The 15,833-nt window shown below is 40.8% G+C and overlaps 1 protein-coding gene across 6 annotated transcripts in view; it reads right to left on the bottom strand.

The window, feature by feature from the left end:
* Nucleotides 1-15,833, bottom strand: part of ADD3 (adducin 3) — a 103,960-nt gene that overhangs the window by 3,960 nt on the left and 84,167 nt on the right. For 5 of the 6 annotated variants that reach the window (XM_065672211.1, XM_065672209.1, XM_065672212.1 and 2 more), the window contains 11 exons: nucleotides 12,900-13,038; nucleotides 11,264-11,415; nucleotides 11,055-11,135; nucleotides 9,859-10,008; nucleotides 8,807-8,950; nucleotides 8,620-8,718; nucleotides 7,405-7,587; nucleotides 6,313-6,570; nucleotides 5,247-5,366; nucleotides 3,863-3,952; nucleotides 2,568-2,691 (listed from right to left, as the gene is read on the bottom strand). In XM_065672211.1, the coding sequence (XP_065528283.1) occupies nucleotides 2,568-2,691; nucleotides 3,863-3,952; nucleotides 5,247-5,366; nucleotides 6,313-6,570; nucleotides 7,405-7,587; nucleotides 8,620-8,718; nucleotides 8,807-8,950; nucleotides 9,859-10,008; nucleotides 11,055-11,135; nucleotides 11,264-11,415; nucleotides 12,900-13,038 (1,540 nt within the window). Of the gene's footprint in view, nucleotides 1-2,567; nucleotides 2,692-3,862; nucleotides 3,953-5,246; nucleotides 5,367-6,312; nucleotides 6,571-7,404; nucleotides 7,588-8,619; nucleotides 8,719-8,806; nucleotides 8,951-9,858; nucleotides 10,009-11,054; nucleotides 11,136-11,263; nucleotides 11,416-12,899; nucleotides 13,042-15,833 lie in introns of all 6 variants that reach the window. The other variant, XM_065672215.1, reaches the window with a different exon arrangement.

Raw genomic sequence — 15,833 nt, 5'->3', positions numbered from 1 at the left:
ACGTACCAACTAGGGGAGCAGCGCTGCTAGATTTAGTACTCGCCAACAAGGAGGGTTTGGTCGAAGTGGTGACGGTCAATGGCAGCCTTGGCTGCAGTGACCATGAGATGGTGGAGTTTAGGATCCTGTGTGGGAGGAATAGAATACCTAGCAAAGCCACAGTTCTGGATTTCCGAAGGGCCAACTTTGGCCTCTTCAGTCAACTGCTAAGGGAGGTCTCATGGGAAAGTGTACTAGGCGGTAAAGGGGCTCAAGATAGTTGGTTAGCATTCAAGGACCGCTTCTTCCAAGCTCAGGATCGGAGCGTCCCAATAAGTAGGAAGTCAAGTAAGGGATCTAGGAGACCGGCGTGGTTAAACAAGGAGCTGCTGGGCAAACTCAAATGGAAAAGGAGAATCTATGGATTATGGAAGGAGGGGCTGGCCGCTTGGGAGGAATATAGGACAGTTGTTAGAGGATGTAGGGAGGCAATTAGGACAGCTAAGGCCTCCTTGGAACTCAATCTTGCTAGTCGGGTTAAAGACAATAGAAAGGGCTTCTTCAAATACATAGCAAATAAAACTAACACAAGAGGCAATATAGGCCCACTGCTGAACGAAGTGGGTACCCTGGAGACAGAGGATATAAAGAAGGCAGAGGTGCTGAATGCCTTCTTTGCCTCTGTCTTTACTCCTGCAGACTCTCCCCGAGGGCCCCGGATTTCTATAGCCCCAGAAGGAGTCAGGACAAAGGAGGAGTTTGCTTTGGTAGATGAGGATTGGGTTAGGGATCAGCTATGCAATCTGGACATCTGTAAATCGATGGGTCCGGATGGAATGCACCCACGGGTGCTGAGGGAGCTGGCGGAGGTCATTGCTAGGCCACTTTCCATCATCTTTGGTAAGTCGTGGGAAACGGGCGAGGTGCCTGAGGATTGGCGGATGGCAAAGGTCACACCAATCTATAAGAAGGGCAAGAAGGAGGACCCGGGTAATTATAGACCGGTCAGCCTTACCTCCATCCCTGGAAAGATGATGGAACAACTTATTCTTGACTCCATCACTAGGCATATCAAGGATGAGGGGGTCATTAAGAACAGCCAACATGGTTTTATGAGGGGGAAGTCATGTATGACCAACCTTATAGCCTTCTATGAGGAAGTGACTAGGTGGAGGGATGATGGTAGAGCGGTAGATGTAGTTTTTCTTGATTTCAGTAAGGCATTTGATACTGTCTCCCACAGCATCCTCATAGATAAGCTAAGGAAGTGTGGGCTTGACGATCAAGTAGTGAGGTGGATCGAGAACTGGTTGAAAGGAAGAAGGCAGAGAGTTGTGGTCAATGGCGCAGAATCTAGCTGGAGGTCTGTGACTAGTGGAGTTCCTCAGGGGTCGGTGCTGGGACCGGTGCTGTTTAATATTTTCATCAATGACCTGGATGAGGGAACTGAGTGCACCCTCAGCAAGTTTGCTGATGACACAAAACTGGGAGGAGTGGCTGACACACCAGAGGACTGTGCTGCCATTCAGCGAGACCTGGACAGGCTGGAGAGTTGGGCGGGGAGAAACTTGATGAAATTTAACAAGGGCAAGTGTAGAGTCTTGCATCTGGGGAAGAACAACCCCATGTACCAGTACAGGTTGGGGGTTGACCTGCTGGAAAATAGTGAAGGGGAAAGGGACCTGGGGGTCCTGGTGGATAGGAGGATGACCATGAGCCAGCAATGTGCTCTTGTGGCCAAGAAGGCAAATGGCATCTTAGGGTGCATTAGAAAGGGAGTGGTTAGTAGGTCAAGAGAGGTTCTCCTCCCCCTCTACTCAGCCTTGGTGAGGCCGCATCTGGAATATTGTGTCCAGTTCTGGGCCCCTCAATTCAAGAAGGACAGGGAATTGTTTGAAGGAGTCCAGCGCAGAGCCACAAAGATGATTAAGGGAGTGGAACATCTCCCTTATGAGGAGAGGCTGAGGGAGCTGGGTCTCTTTAGCTTGGAGAAGAGGAGACTGAGGGGTGACCTCATCAATGTTTACAAATATGTAAAGGGTAGGTGTCAGGATGATGGAGCTAGGCTTTTTTCAGTGATATCCAGTGATAGGACAAGGGGCAATGGGTGTAAACTGGAGCATAGGAAGTTCCACGTTAACATCAGGAAGAACTTCTTTACTGTAAGAGTGACAGAGCACTGGAACAGGTTGCCCAGGGGGGTTGTGGAGTCTCCTACACTGGAGATATTCAAGGCCCGCCTGGACAAGTTCCTGTGTGATGTACTGTAGGTTACCCTGCTCTTGCAGGGGGGTTGGACTAGATGATCTTTTTAGGTCCCTTCCAACCCTTGGGATTCTGTGATTCTGTGATTCTGTGATTATGTTAGTGTGGTTTTGTCAACACCATTTCTGTGGAAACCTTCCATTGCTTCAATGTTAGCACCAACCAAAGTGAAGAAAAAAACCAAACCCCAAACCAACATTTAACAAAAAAATCTGTTGTCTCAAGGAATGATTAGTTCAAAGTAGTTGTCAATGGTACATACTAATAACTATACAGTAAAAATTAACTAATTCAATCTCAACACTAAAAAACACACTACTAACCTTCCAACCCTTGCTGCTTGCGTTCAATTGTTTTCTTGTACTCTTCCAGTTCCTTTTCTGAGAGATGGCTGAATGGATTGGGTGGTGCTGGTGGTGCATGCTCATCATCTTCAAATTGCATTGGCTGGGAAAGAGAAAAATCACAGCATTTAACAGTTGAAAAACACAAAAGCAGCAAATGACCAAGCAGGATGTACATGGTTAATGTCTTTTTTTTTTTGCTCAAATTTTGGTGACATCAGATTGAAGAAGGAATACAGAAGAAAACCATAAGGCATATCCAGACAAAAATTAACCACTTAACAGGCATTCCCATAGTAATAAATATTAAGTACTGAGCTTTAAATCAGCATCCGTTTGCAGCAAAACAATCATATTTGAGGGCTGGGGGTTTTGTGTACCAAGGGGGACAGATTTAAAGTAGAGATCTTCCTCAACAGCTTACACCTCAGGGACTAACAAACCCTTCAGAGAAGTAAAACTCCTTTAGCAAGAGGGATTCAAAAATAAGGTTTCTCATATTTTTTGCAAATGCCCCAGATTCTAGGATTTTTCTTTGTAGGAAAGTAACTATGCTCATTCACCAGTTTAGGAACCTAATGGAAGAGCTATTCCGAAAGGAAGAAAGAATACTCATTTAGAAAAATATTCTTTTTGCCTGAAATAAATAAGCAAACTCAGTGTTATCGCAAAAGAATACTGGAAACCAAAATGAGGAAACAGATGTACTATTTCATGGATAGTTGGAAACCTTGTAGATCTATAGAATTCCAATTACAATTCATCACAGTTTGTTAGATAGCCTTATTAAGGATGTCTGTACTGTTTGGAAGTGAGTCTATTCTATTCAAGAACAGATTAGTGCGGACAGGTCTCCCAAAGAGAAGAACATTTCTAGTGAAAGCTGCCTTCTACATGGTCCCATTCCACCTTTTAAATTCAGTTGTTCTGAGTATTATTTCCTTTAGCAGAATTTGCACAGACTGATGAAAAGATGATTTTTGGCACCCTGCATTGCAAAGTTCATCCTTTTTAGCTTAAATGGTCTTAGGCAGGGGTCCTACTTCATTAATATTAAAGATAGGCAAACTTACCATGCATATCTCCGTTTGAAACTAACATTTCAAGTCTTTGAAATGAAACATGAATAAAGTGTATTACACATCCAGAATCTGCCACTAAAATAATCAGTTCTAACAAAGCATTTGGAAAGAAAATGGCCCAAACTGATGTTTGAAAGACAGGCAGCTAAACAACCCAAACATTTGTCAATCAGTGAATTATGTCTTACTCACCGGACTTGGCTTTTTATCTACAACAATCCCAGCGAGCAGCTGAGACTGTGGTCCTGCTGTCTTTAGGTCGTATCGGTTTTGTTCCCGTATCTATACAGAGAAAATGAACTGGATTAGAAACAGATATTTCTCTTTAACAAATCCCATGCCCATCACCTTTACAAAGCCAGTAGCTGCAGTGAATGGCCGGAGGATCAAGATATATGCTGCTGCACCTAAAAATTGAGAATTCTCCTTCCACCTCTGGATACACTGCATATGTTGTTTTGCCCTTTGAGTACTCCCAGATATCCACCCTCGTCCCAGCTCCTGCACTTCATGGAAGCCAATATTTAGAAATGAGCTCCAAGAAACAGTGTGTCTCTGAACCTGTCCTCTCCATCACATAAAAGACCCATGTTAAGCTACTAGAGAGATTTCTGCGGTCACAAAGGTTTGTAAAGTTTTCCTTTTGCGACTAGCTCGCTATTTTCCCCAAACCAACAGCCCACACTTCACATTGTCAGTGCTTGAGAGATTGACAGATCAGATGTAAATACAAGTACAGACTGTATTAAAATAAAATCTACAGCAGAAAAATAGGAATAAACTATCTAATGAGACAGTGACATGGATAAATCTAAAAATCATTTTCTGGGGCTTGTACTATTAATCTCTAGATGATTAGTGGGTGCCTTTCCATTTCTAAGGAAGGGAGTTTCTCCTTCTAGCTCCAGTTCAGTCCCCACGGACACTGATATGGTGCTTTCCACGAAAGAAAAGAACATGTAATCAAATGGAAAGTGTCCTGAATATCTGTTAATATAGTTATGTCTAGGGTGGAGTATTTGGCCATTCTGACAGTCAGTGTCTTATGTGCTGGAAGGGAAAAGCAGTGAGATATTTGTGTTTAGAGAGAGGTCCAACAATGATCTCCCATTTTGTCTTTTTACTGCCATTATGAAGCAGACTGGACCATAGAAGCTCCACCTTAATAATTGCTAGGCAAATTAATACAGAACAGAGTGACATTACAGTCTGAGATTGAATCATGCTCTAGATGACACACAGCAATTTGGTTCATGCCGACACCTAATTATTCACTAAATATAATGCTAAATAGCAGGTCTTACTATTCCCAATCTGTCATTTCCAGAGTTAATACTCATCATTTATCAAACTATTTCATTAAAAACTTATATATATATATATATAGCATATGTATTTATGGATTTCTTGTATATCAGACATTCAAATTAATGCATGTTAGTGCCAAAAAAAGGTAAGAAACTTCTTATCAAAATCAGAACATCTGAACGTATTATTTTACTGCTGTGATGGATCATTACTTGAATGTATTATTTTATTTGGGAATATTACAACTTTCATTTCATCACACTTTTACCTTATTTCTCTTTTCTAGCACTTCACTTGGGTTTGTGTTTAGAGGAACAAATTGGTTTGGATCTTCAATTTTGATTGGCGTTCCTCCACTAGTCTTAGAGGAGTCATCAGCTTTCATCCACTTAAAGAAAAAACAACCAAAAAAAGCTAAACACACCAGCATGAAGGGGAGGAACAATTTTCAGTATTGTCCTAGTGTTAAAAAAGAGATACAGAGAACGGATTTTCTGACTTTATTCTCAATTCCACATGCCACCCACAAAATAATCCCAACTCCTTGCAGGTCTGTGTGTTTGCCAAGAGGATTTAAATTGCCTTGAACACGTACCATCAAGATTGCTTTTCATAAACAGTGAAATACATTCCTTAAGAATGCAGGGGTTTAAATCAGTTGCTAAGGGCATTTCTCCCAAACTTCAGTTTAAAAGCTCGCTAGCCTGCCAGCAGGAGGAGCTGATGCTTTTACAGTTGTACTATGCAACTGGGAGTAACCTGACAACAAATAACGTGCTTTGTAGTCCCAAAAGAGCGACCTCTCTCCATGCTGCAAACACAGTGAAAGCATCTTGGTGAGCCAAAGGAGGAGGAAAAATCTTGATCATCATTAAAAGTAGCAGCATGAACAGACTCTTCGAAGTCTGTTTTCAGTAGGCTCACAAACAGGAAAGGGGCAATTAGAGATGAATTAGAGCTTGTATCTCATATCGGTAGAGAACAGAACAACCCACGGGTGATTTAAAACCTTACTATGTTTGGTGGATAATTAACAGCACAGAAAAATATGGTAGAAAAACTGTTTTCTACTTCAGGAATCAGAAGAGTTAGTAACAAGAAGGAAATCATTATTAGATTTTGTTATAAACTGTTACTATTCCAAGCAATTAACCCCCCCTGCCCCAAACAGAGGGGGCCCTTAGTACTAATGTTATTAAGTCTCCCCAGAGCCTATTTTTATTCACTGGATACACTTATTTGCTAATCCTGTTAAAGATTTCTTCATATAAACCATGTGTAATTTACTTTCAAGCACTGCAAAAACTATGTGACCCCCTAAAAAATCTACTTACCGTGATCTTAGTCCTGGGACTGGTTTCTCCGTTCCAGGACTCCTCAGGCACATTAACTTTCAAGTATGTGTTTGGAGAGTTCAGCCATCTTGTCTTTTCTCTTTGTTGCCTCTGTGCTAGGAATTTCAGGGGGGAAAGCGGGACTGTATCATCTTCAAAGGAAAAGGCAGTCACAGTGGCTGGGATCTCCACGTCACTCTTGTGTCTGGGTTTTTCCCTAACTAGTGGTTGCCTATAGGCATAGCCAGTTCTGTATCCCTATGGAGGAGGAAGAAAAAAAGGAAAAAATGTTTAAAAAATAAATAAATGCATAAAAATAATCAGAAAAAGGTACCCAAAGAAGGCATGGAAGCTTTGTGTGCTGCTCTAAATGCATTAGAGGTCCACTGAGCTCTTCAGAGATCGGGCTAGTGGTGTTGCCCATCATTCATTCATAGCATTAGCATTCAAGAGACCCATTTAAAATACAGTACAGCAGCAGCTGGACAGGACCCAACTCACACTTCACCCTCCTCCTACCTTTGTGAATGCATGACCACCAAATGACCCCCTGCTCAGGTTGTGACCTAGGTAGCATTCATGAGGACATTTATCTGTCTTGCAAAATGGCACATCCTTGTTGATGACACTCTCCCATACCCCTCACTCTTATTTGTATCAAAGGCTGTTCCAGAATTCAGAGTGCAGTGAAATGGATATTTCAAACAAATAATAAGTTTTCCTCTTATTCCCTAATATTAGGCGGAATAAAAACATATAAATGGAATCTGTTCAGTCTATTTACAAGGTAGCCATTAAAATATATCTTTACTGTTAAGTCACTATAAAGAACAAATGTGTTTGTGAGATGGGTTGGACAAAATTTAAGTTCAAAACATCATAAACTCTTATCAAGACATAATACTACTGTCAGATACAGTGACATAGTAAGACCTAGACTAAGGAGAAGAGATTCCATATACAATAATAGTTACTCCATCTTCATTTTCAAACTCACAACGAAACCAGAAACAACTGTTTGCTTTACAGAAGCTAATCCTACACTCAGAGCTTACAGAGACTATACGGACAATGCCATCAGGATGCTCTCACCAGGTTGTCCAGCATCCGCATGAGTGCTTCAAATTCTTGCTCCCCAGCTTTCCATTTTTGTTGTGAAGCCATATTAACCCCACCACCTCCAGTGGCTGCCACACCATGTGTGAAAGGCTTGAACTTCTGCAGATCCAGTAGTAGGAGATTGTCTATCCCACCTGCTCCAGCTAATGCATGAACCTAGAGACAGGAATAAGTATCTTTCATTTATGGAAAAGCTTTTGGATTCTCTGCTTTTCTGAGTTCACAGGAGAAACACACTTAAACATATGTTGCAGTTGTTTCTCAAGCTAGTTTTCTACTGTGCAAAAATGTATTAAAACATATAGCAAGTGATTCTTGTGGAAAGGATGATAATATCCACTAAAAATTGCACTTTAAGAGGAGTAGACTCAGACACTAGCTTCCAGAGTACCTTAACAAGGTCCTTCCTGCATCACAAGTCTAAAGACTTTTCATTTTTATACCCACTTCAACATGAATGAGTGATCAAATGCAAAATAAATTGCAGGTAAAGGGAGGAAAGGAAAGGAGTGGGAGACTGCCATTTGCACCTCCAACCGCCTCTTGGGAGGACAGGGTCACTGGATAACAAGTAAGAGCAAAGGGATGAAGTTTCTGGGGGTGTGTTCAAGAGTTATAGAAGGTGAGGACCCTTTCAGTTGTCTCTCTCCCCAGGTTATACATAATATCTAGATACTTAACTAGGTAGCTGACAAAACAGAAATAATTGTGTTTGTGACACATTCTTTTCAAATACCCCATCCTCTACCATTGCTCCAAAGACCTTTCGTTTAGTTGGTTTTACAACTATTTGTGATCATAGTGAGAAGCTTCTTTTCTTGTCACAACATTCAGCTTTGATAAACAAGCTGGATGTCAAGAGATCTTAACTCATGCTTCCCACATGCAGTGAGCACCACTGAATCTATTATCCAACAGATTCTCTGCATGAAGCTCACTCTCCACAGCATGGAACAAAACCTGTATCCTTCAGAGTGTCACTTAAAGTGACACTCTTTCTAGGAAGACTGCATTTGTGCTCTTCCTTCTCCCTTTTCCTGATTGTTCCAATTTCTCTGACTTGGTATATGATTACTGGATTCCACAATCACAAATATTCTGTAATAGTAGAGATCTTCCCATCTGGATGTAATTTATAACTCAACAGCAGAAATTATTGAAACAAGACACAGATAAATTCTCTCTCACCTGTGTTTCACAGGCCAGTTGCACATTGAAAATATAGTGGAATGCTTCTTCCAGTGTCTCTCCTAGTGCTACCACACCATGGTTTCTCAATACTAACACCTAGTAAATGAAGACACTAATGTTAAATGGTAGAAACTGTCACTGTACATGAAAATGGTTTATGAAGAGCGTGAATGAGGTTGAATACCTTGCAACTGGGTCCAAGAACTTTCTGAAGCTGAATTCTCTCTTCCTGTTCATCAAGAGATCCCTGGTAGTTGTAATAAGCAACATCTCCCAGAATCAGAGCCTCTTGTGATATGGGAAGGATGCCACACTTCATAGATGAAACCTGTTTCAAGAAAATTAATTACTTACTGATAATTAGCAAAAAATGCAATCCTTAAGCCCCACATCTCAGCCACCCAAGCCTCAGCAGGATGCATTGCTAGAGGACATACAAACTCTTTATAGTTTAAGCTTAGAAACAATACTTTCTTTTTGCAGCCGCCCCCCCGTCTAATTTGCAATAGGGTGACAGAGCTGCTGCTACGCTACATAGGGACAGTCATTACAAGAAAAGACAAATTAATTTCTGTGATTTGTATCCACGTTTGACTCTCAGTATAAACCTACTTAATGTTTCTTCCTTCTTTCCCACATTTATAACTTCAGAAAGCTAGTATAAAAGTTGTTCCTTTTTTTGTCCGTAGTCAAGGAATGCATGCGTATGCATTTAAATATAAAATAATACGAATTTATCTATTTATCTCAAACCAATTCTTTCAAGTCTCCTTACAATTTTATCATTGTTATACAGACTGTTTTAAACTTCTATGTTAACTATGACTTTTTCATAGTGAGGTAATCCAAACTGAACATAACTACTAATTAAACCACTTCAAAAATGAAGTTGCAGAATGCAAATGATGCAGAAAAGCAGAGAATCCAAAAGCTTTTCCACAAATGATGATGCATACAGCACATTATATGGTCTAAGATACTATAAATGAATCCCGTGTAAACTACGTACTTTACTGTGCCTAACCCAAGTACACTTGTACCTGAGCACCCATTTCACTGTGCTGGCCTAGCCCTCTTTCTCTGCTTATTTGATAACCTCACACGTTTCTTTACCAGTGGAGAGTCAATGCTAGAACAAAAACAAAACTGCTGTGAGCGGTGATTCAGATTCAGAAATGTGCTCTAAGTTATGAGGTAAACCTGTTTTCTTTCACTCTTTATGCGAGAAAGACTTACAGCTGCTGTTGCAGGGGTATGTATGTGTATTACACATCTGACATCAGGGCGTGTGGAGTAGATGGCCACATGTGGACTGAATCCTGCATTGTCAATACTTAGACTCGTACTTCCCTGGTCAACTACATCTCCGAGGATGTTTACTTTAACCTGGAAAAGTCAAACAAAGGAACAGTACTTAAAACAGTTTGCAAAACCTGACAACTTTCTCACTTGGTACCAAATTTCCCCCCACATATTTATGGGTCAGAGCATTAAAAAAATAGGAGAAACCATGAATCTGTGTGTCAATAAACCATCCTGCTGTCCAAACCCTTGATAGCTGTTGGAAGCCCAGCCATGGAAGATAAGACACGGATACAACATATATTTCTCTTTGGTCTAACTGACCTTTCCTTGTTTCTGACTTTCAAAACTGAATTTCATTAACATTTCCTACATTTTAAAGATGAAGATAGTTCAGACTCTGAGAAATTTCCAATAAGAAAATTAAATGCATAGGGAATTTTTAATTTCATTGGAACATTAAAATAGTAATTTCAGGATCCACAAAAACAACAGCAGGGTTATACCAAGTCTTGTTCTCTTGTTTGTATTTTGGTTCTGTGCTTGCTGGTGTAATGCTATCAGTCTCAATCTGCTACCCCTTTCAAGGAGGTAATTTCTTTACAGATACATACTGACACGGAGAACATATGGCAGGTTCTGCACCAAAAGATGCATGATTTAGCAGCTACCACTGCCTAAATGCCAGTCTGTAACTTCACCCAACTCCTTTGTTTGGCCTGGAGAAGATTATTCAACTTTATTTCCCCATGTATAAAGATAAGAGCTGATTCTACTAACACTACTCCTACAGAGTCATTTCATATGTATTACCATATTGTCAGGTTATAAAAAAATTGTTGTTACACTGAAGCTATTTGATGAGCTTCATCAGATGGGAAAACAAAACGTTGCTGCTCCACATTGAAGCTGAAGACAAAGCAACAGAAAGCTAAGCTAAACCCAAGAAGAAATGCTGAGGACAAAGGATGCTAGTATCTAAATAGTTCATCAGCTTTTCATCTGGTGGGTAAACATTAAAACCCAAATGACAGCATGATTATAGTTTAGAAGACCATTTCAGCAGCCACAAAAGTTTTTTAGGTAACAGGTTAAGCCTTGCTGGTTATTGCAGAAGGTGAATCACATACCAAATTAGAAGCTGAAGCTTCAGAAAAGGACAGACCTCTTGGAATGATTAGAATATGGTCATGTTCTTTGCTCACTCTTACCTGCAAAGGAGGAAGAAAATCGATTAATGATCTATTTTTGAATATGGATTATTCGGGGGGGGGGTGGGGGTGGAAATTCAATTGAATGAGTAGGTAAGATTCCAGTTTTTGGCCTCTAAAATACTTACTGTGATATAGGCATTTGGCAAATGTGCCCACCCAAACAAGTCCGCCAACCTGTATAAACTGGCTAACTTGCAGCGAGTAAGTTTTTCTCCCTTAACAAACGAGGAGGTATCTATCCCAGGTAGATCATTGATGGGTGTAATCATCCCATGGCCTGAAAAACAGATTAAAAACCAAAGAGATGATGACCAGTTGGGCAATTAAATAACTCCTGGTTATGCCATGACTTTCCAGAAGGCATGTATTTTGACTGGTAGCATAGCAGTACCAACAATCCATATACTGGAACTGCTCTGCTGGGATTTCTAACCTCTGTTATTTTAAGACAGCAGGAATCATACCCCAAATTTCAGTTTTCATCTCTTTTTCAAAGACAAGAGAAGTGAAATAAAGGTTTCCTTTGAAATACCACTCAGATTTGAAGCCCTCTCCTGATTCAACATCCTATTTAGGACTGGAACTGTGCTATAAGACATTTGTCACTAATGAAGTATTTTTACCAATTACTTTGTAAATGACAGGAGAACACGCTCCTGCTGGACTTCTGACACCAGTAAAACTAATTTGAAAAGATGTTTCAGTCTTAGCACTTAAATTTACTCCTAATGAAGAAACAAGAGTTCTCAAACACTTAGGCAGATCACTTCTTAATAGTGAAATTATAGAGATCAATCTATTTCTTTGAACTGTGATTACACAAATATACCCCTTTCCCCTTCATGAATGCATGATATCCCTTTGAGAGCTCCAACCTTTGCTTACAGGGAAAGTTGCGACCAGAAGAGGTAAAAGTCATTTTGGTTTTCAACAAAAAAGAGTATGCACTTTGAGATTAGGCTCCCTGTCTGAGTCCCTGGGCAAACACAGCAGACTCAACAGTTGGACCCACAGTCTCACTAACCAAACAGAGACATGGGGATGAGATTATTTGGATTCTCTGCTGTTCTCTTTGACTTGTTTTGTTAAATGAACTCTAAAGTGTCATTTTGGGACCAGTTCTCAAAAGATTCTGAATGCTGACAGCTGCTGCTGTACTTCAGGCTTGTAAGCTCCCATATGATGTCCACCCACAGAATTTAAATTCACTTTAATGTTTCAGCTCTGCATGACTTGGAAAGAAGAACTTGGGTGTTTACTGCAAGATCCTAGCGACATCTTTGTAACTAGAGTGCATACTACAAGCTGGTTTTAACTGTGGGAGCTGTTTATGTAACGATTCACTTTGACAGTCTATTCTCCCCCCTCTTTTCCTTAAACAACAATTTATATGCAAGAGTAGGAAAATAAACAATCTCAGTGGTTATGCATTTCACATCTCAGTTTATGCTCGTGTTAAACAGCTAATAGTAACAGGGCACAGCATTTTGTTCCCGACTTCACTTTAACTTTTATTAGCAAATTCTAGAATAACTGAGTGTGAGGATGCCAAACATCTTGGATATTGCCATACAAATCAAGGAATTTGAGAGAAAGAAGCCTGAGAAGCAAAGTTAAGGCCACCATCTGTACTTCTTCACAGCTGAAGCAAGCTTTGACAGAACTTTCATTCAAAGAAAGAGGAAAACCCAGCATTACTAAATCCTGCTGATAATGAAAAAAGGAAGAGCAAAAGTGCAATTATATGTATAATTCACTTACTGAGTGAAGATGAGGAAAAACCTGCAAAAGAGCTTGCTGTAATGTAGTCAGCAATCTGCTGTAAAGCAAGCAGTCCAGTGGGGTTATTGCCCTTCTTCATCTGTTCTTGAATAAGGCATTCCAGATCTTCTCTAAAAGCCTGTAGAAACATTTGAGAATCATCAAGGAAACCTGGCTTTGATAGGCGTAAATTATAGGTGGGGCTGGTAGCTTTGCCTGTTATTAATGTTACATGAAACCTCCCCCTAGACCTTGTTTTTATCTGCTTCTAAGTCTGCCAAACTTTAACCATCCCACCTAAAGTTTGTATGTTAAGTACTGGCAATTTGGGGGGCAGGAGGAAGGAGTTTGGTCACAGAGGGCTAACAAAATAAAACGTATTTTTGTAAATAACAACAAAAATAATTTTTATCAATAATGAAAGAGTTTCTCATATTTTGGAAGAGGTACTTGACCTTCAATCAGCTTTTAGTGCTGGATGTTCTTTTAATTCAGTAATCCTTCTGAAAATCCATCCAAATTGTGATGAAGTTATAAACAACTGGAAAACTGGAGCTCATTCATGCTCAAGTAGTATCACAGACATGTAAAAAACTAGAAGGGAAGTTGGGATGTCACCTCCTCCCTATTTCTCTCCTTCTCCCAGAGGGAAAACACCTTCCCTCCTGTATAAAATGTCTGCAAGTCCAAGGGATAAACTCTTGCAGAATACATCATGAGAAAGGTTTTCACAGTATCAAATTTAATCCACTATGCACTGTGGACAAAGCCTGTTCCTTCCAGATGACAGATTAACCACTATCCACAACAAACACCTGTCCTAGGACTGCTCCAGTCCTGACATTCCTAGACTAAGTAAATTCAGTTCCTTCAGAATTTCCTTATGGATTATATTTTCTAACCCTCTCATGGATTTCCTGGCAGCAGCTTCCAGCTTTTGTCTGAATCAGCAGTATGCAAAGCTGCACACAACACGAGCTGAGGTGTACTGCGAATGCTCTTGCTGGTTCATCACAGAAAGACATTTGGTGCCTTTAACCACACAGCTGACTCCTATTATAACTCCAGGCTATTCCCTGTATGTAATTGCTCCTTTCAGTTTGCCTTCCTTATCACAGCACAAGCTTTCAATTAAAGAAAAGAAAATAGTTCTATATGGTAAATGTAATTTTTCACTGAATTTTAATTCAGTGCTCCAAAACACCCACTTTGTTGGGTAAAATCCACCCATCTCATGACATAGTTCATCAACAGGTTTTGAGAGAGTGCTACCCCAATAAAACATCTTCAAGACTCTGCTTGATATGGCCTCTCAGCTGGATAGCTTAGGATCCATAACTACACTTTAATATCCAAGCTTTCAGACAGCCATGCTCTTCCCTGGAGTAATCTTGTTGGGATCATGTGTACCTGAAACTCACCAGATTTCCACAAGTAAAGCCTCTAAAATTCATGTGTACTGACCATGCAGTGATCTGTTACATGGACCTCTTGGTGTAGACCAGACTATGCCTGCAACATCCTCCACGCAACTAAATGACCTCTTGCTGGCCTGAAGACACATGGGCAAATTCAGGTTTTTCCCTTCAGCAGCTGCTGTATCTATGCAGCACATAAAAGGAGCAGATGGGGAAAAGGAAACAACAAACCAGGAATCAAGCGAGGAATGGAACCTAGCTGGAAAGGGGAGAAAGGAAGTGGAGGTATGGGAGGTGCATCAGTACTAGGAGCACGTAAGGGAAACTGATGGGAGGTAATTATGGGGAGGCAATTGCCAGAAAGGCAAATAAGGATTTGTGGAAAACAACAAGTGGTTGGAGAAAACATCCTGACTTCCATCCTTCAGCAGGTGACTGTGAAACCCAATCCCTTCAAACAGCTCCAAGGACGGCCATTATCATCATGACTCCATGTGTTCCAAAGGCAGTGTGGGTGCCACCCTCACTGGCAAGCCAACGAGCACTGTGCCCAGCCCGAAACTCGAATGCAGCCGCAAGAAGTCACTACATGCAGAGCATGTTTCTTTGCCCCTCTCACACACAGATGATAATCACACAGGTACTAATTGCACACAGTAATACACAGGTACTAATCTTTTAAGCATAGCACAGTTCTCTTGTCCTCATGCCTTATCTAGCACACAGTGGCTAGTTCTCACTAGGGAAGAAATTAAGTGTATTTTTCTCTTCTCGTGGCTCAGCATGTGGCCGTGTGCCTTTTTTGCATGCTACATATACTCTGTTGAGATGACAATTATTGCTTATCTCACAAGATTTTCTCTGGGCAGATAATTACTGTAAATCCAAGTGCTTCACAAGCATTAATTTACTAACCCCTGAAACAGCAGGGCCCAGTCATCATCTCCACAGAACAGTAGCAAGGAGTTTGAGTTCAGATGATTCCACCAGTCTGGGACATTCATTCTGAAAGGACCAGAGGCCCATTTGCAGAGCATTGGAGCTTCTTACATACTCAAAGCACAACTCTTGGTGCAAGTTCAAGTGCAGCACTGTGTGTTCAATGTGCTGCCATACCTCAGGGTAACAAGGTAGATACACAGAGAATCACAATCTGCAAGAACAGGAAACTGATGATTCAGAATCACCCATGGCAGCCCAGCCTAAATCCTTGTGGCTGGTCGGTATCTGAATCTTAGCATCTCTCACTACAACCAAGTGGGTTTGAATGAAATTCGGATGTGTGTGATTTAGACAATCCCCTGCAGAAGACACAAGGATTTTTCACTTAACTAGAAGAAAGCATATTGGTGGTCAAACAGCTCACAGTAGACAGAAAAAGGGTCAAGGTCCAACCTTTATGATCTACCAACATGCCTGAAAGTGCAAAAACCTCAATAAAATAACAGAGGTTATGTCCTTGGCCCTTTGCGCATGATATCCCTCACATTACAGAAGGTTCCCCCTACTTCTCTAC

Source organism: Lathamus discolor, chromosome 3, assembly GCF_037157495.1.
Source record: "Lathamus discolor isolate bLatDis1 chromosome 3, bLatDis1.hap1, whole genome shotgun sequence".
In the NCBI taxonomy this organism is placed as follows: Eukaryota; Metazoa; Chordata; class Aves; order Psittaciformes; family Psittacidae; genus Lathamus; species Lathamus discolor.
The sequence above is the reverse complement of the archived record's forward strand: the minus strand, read 5'-3'. Positions and strand labels throughout refer to the sequence as shown.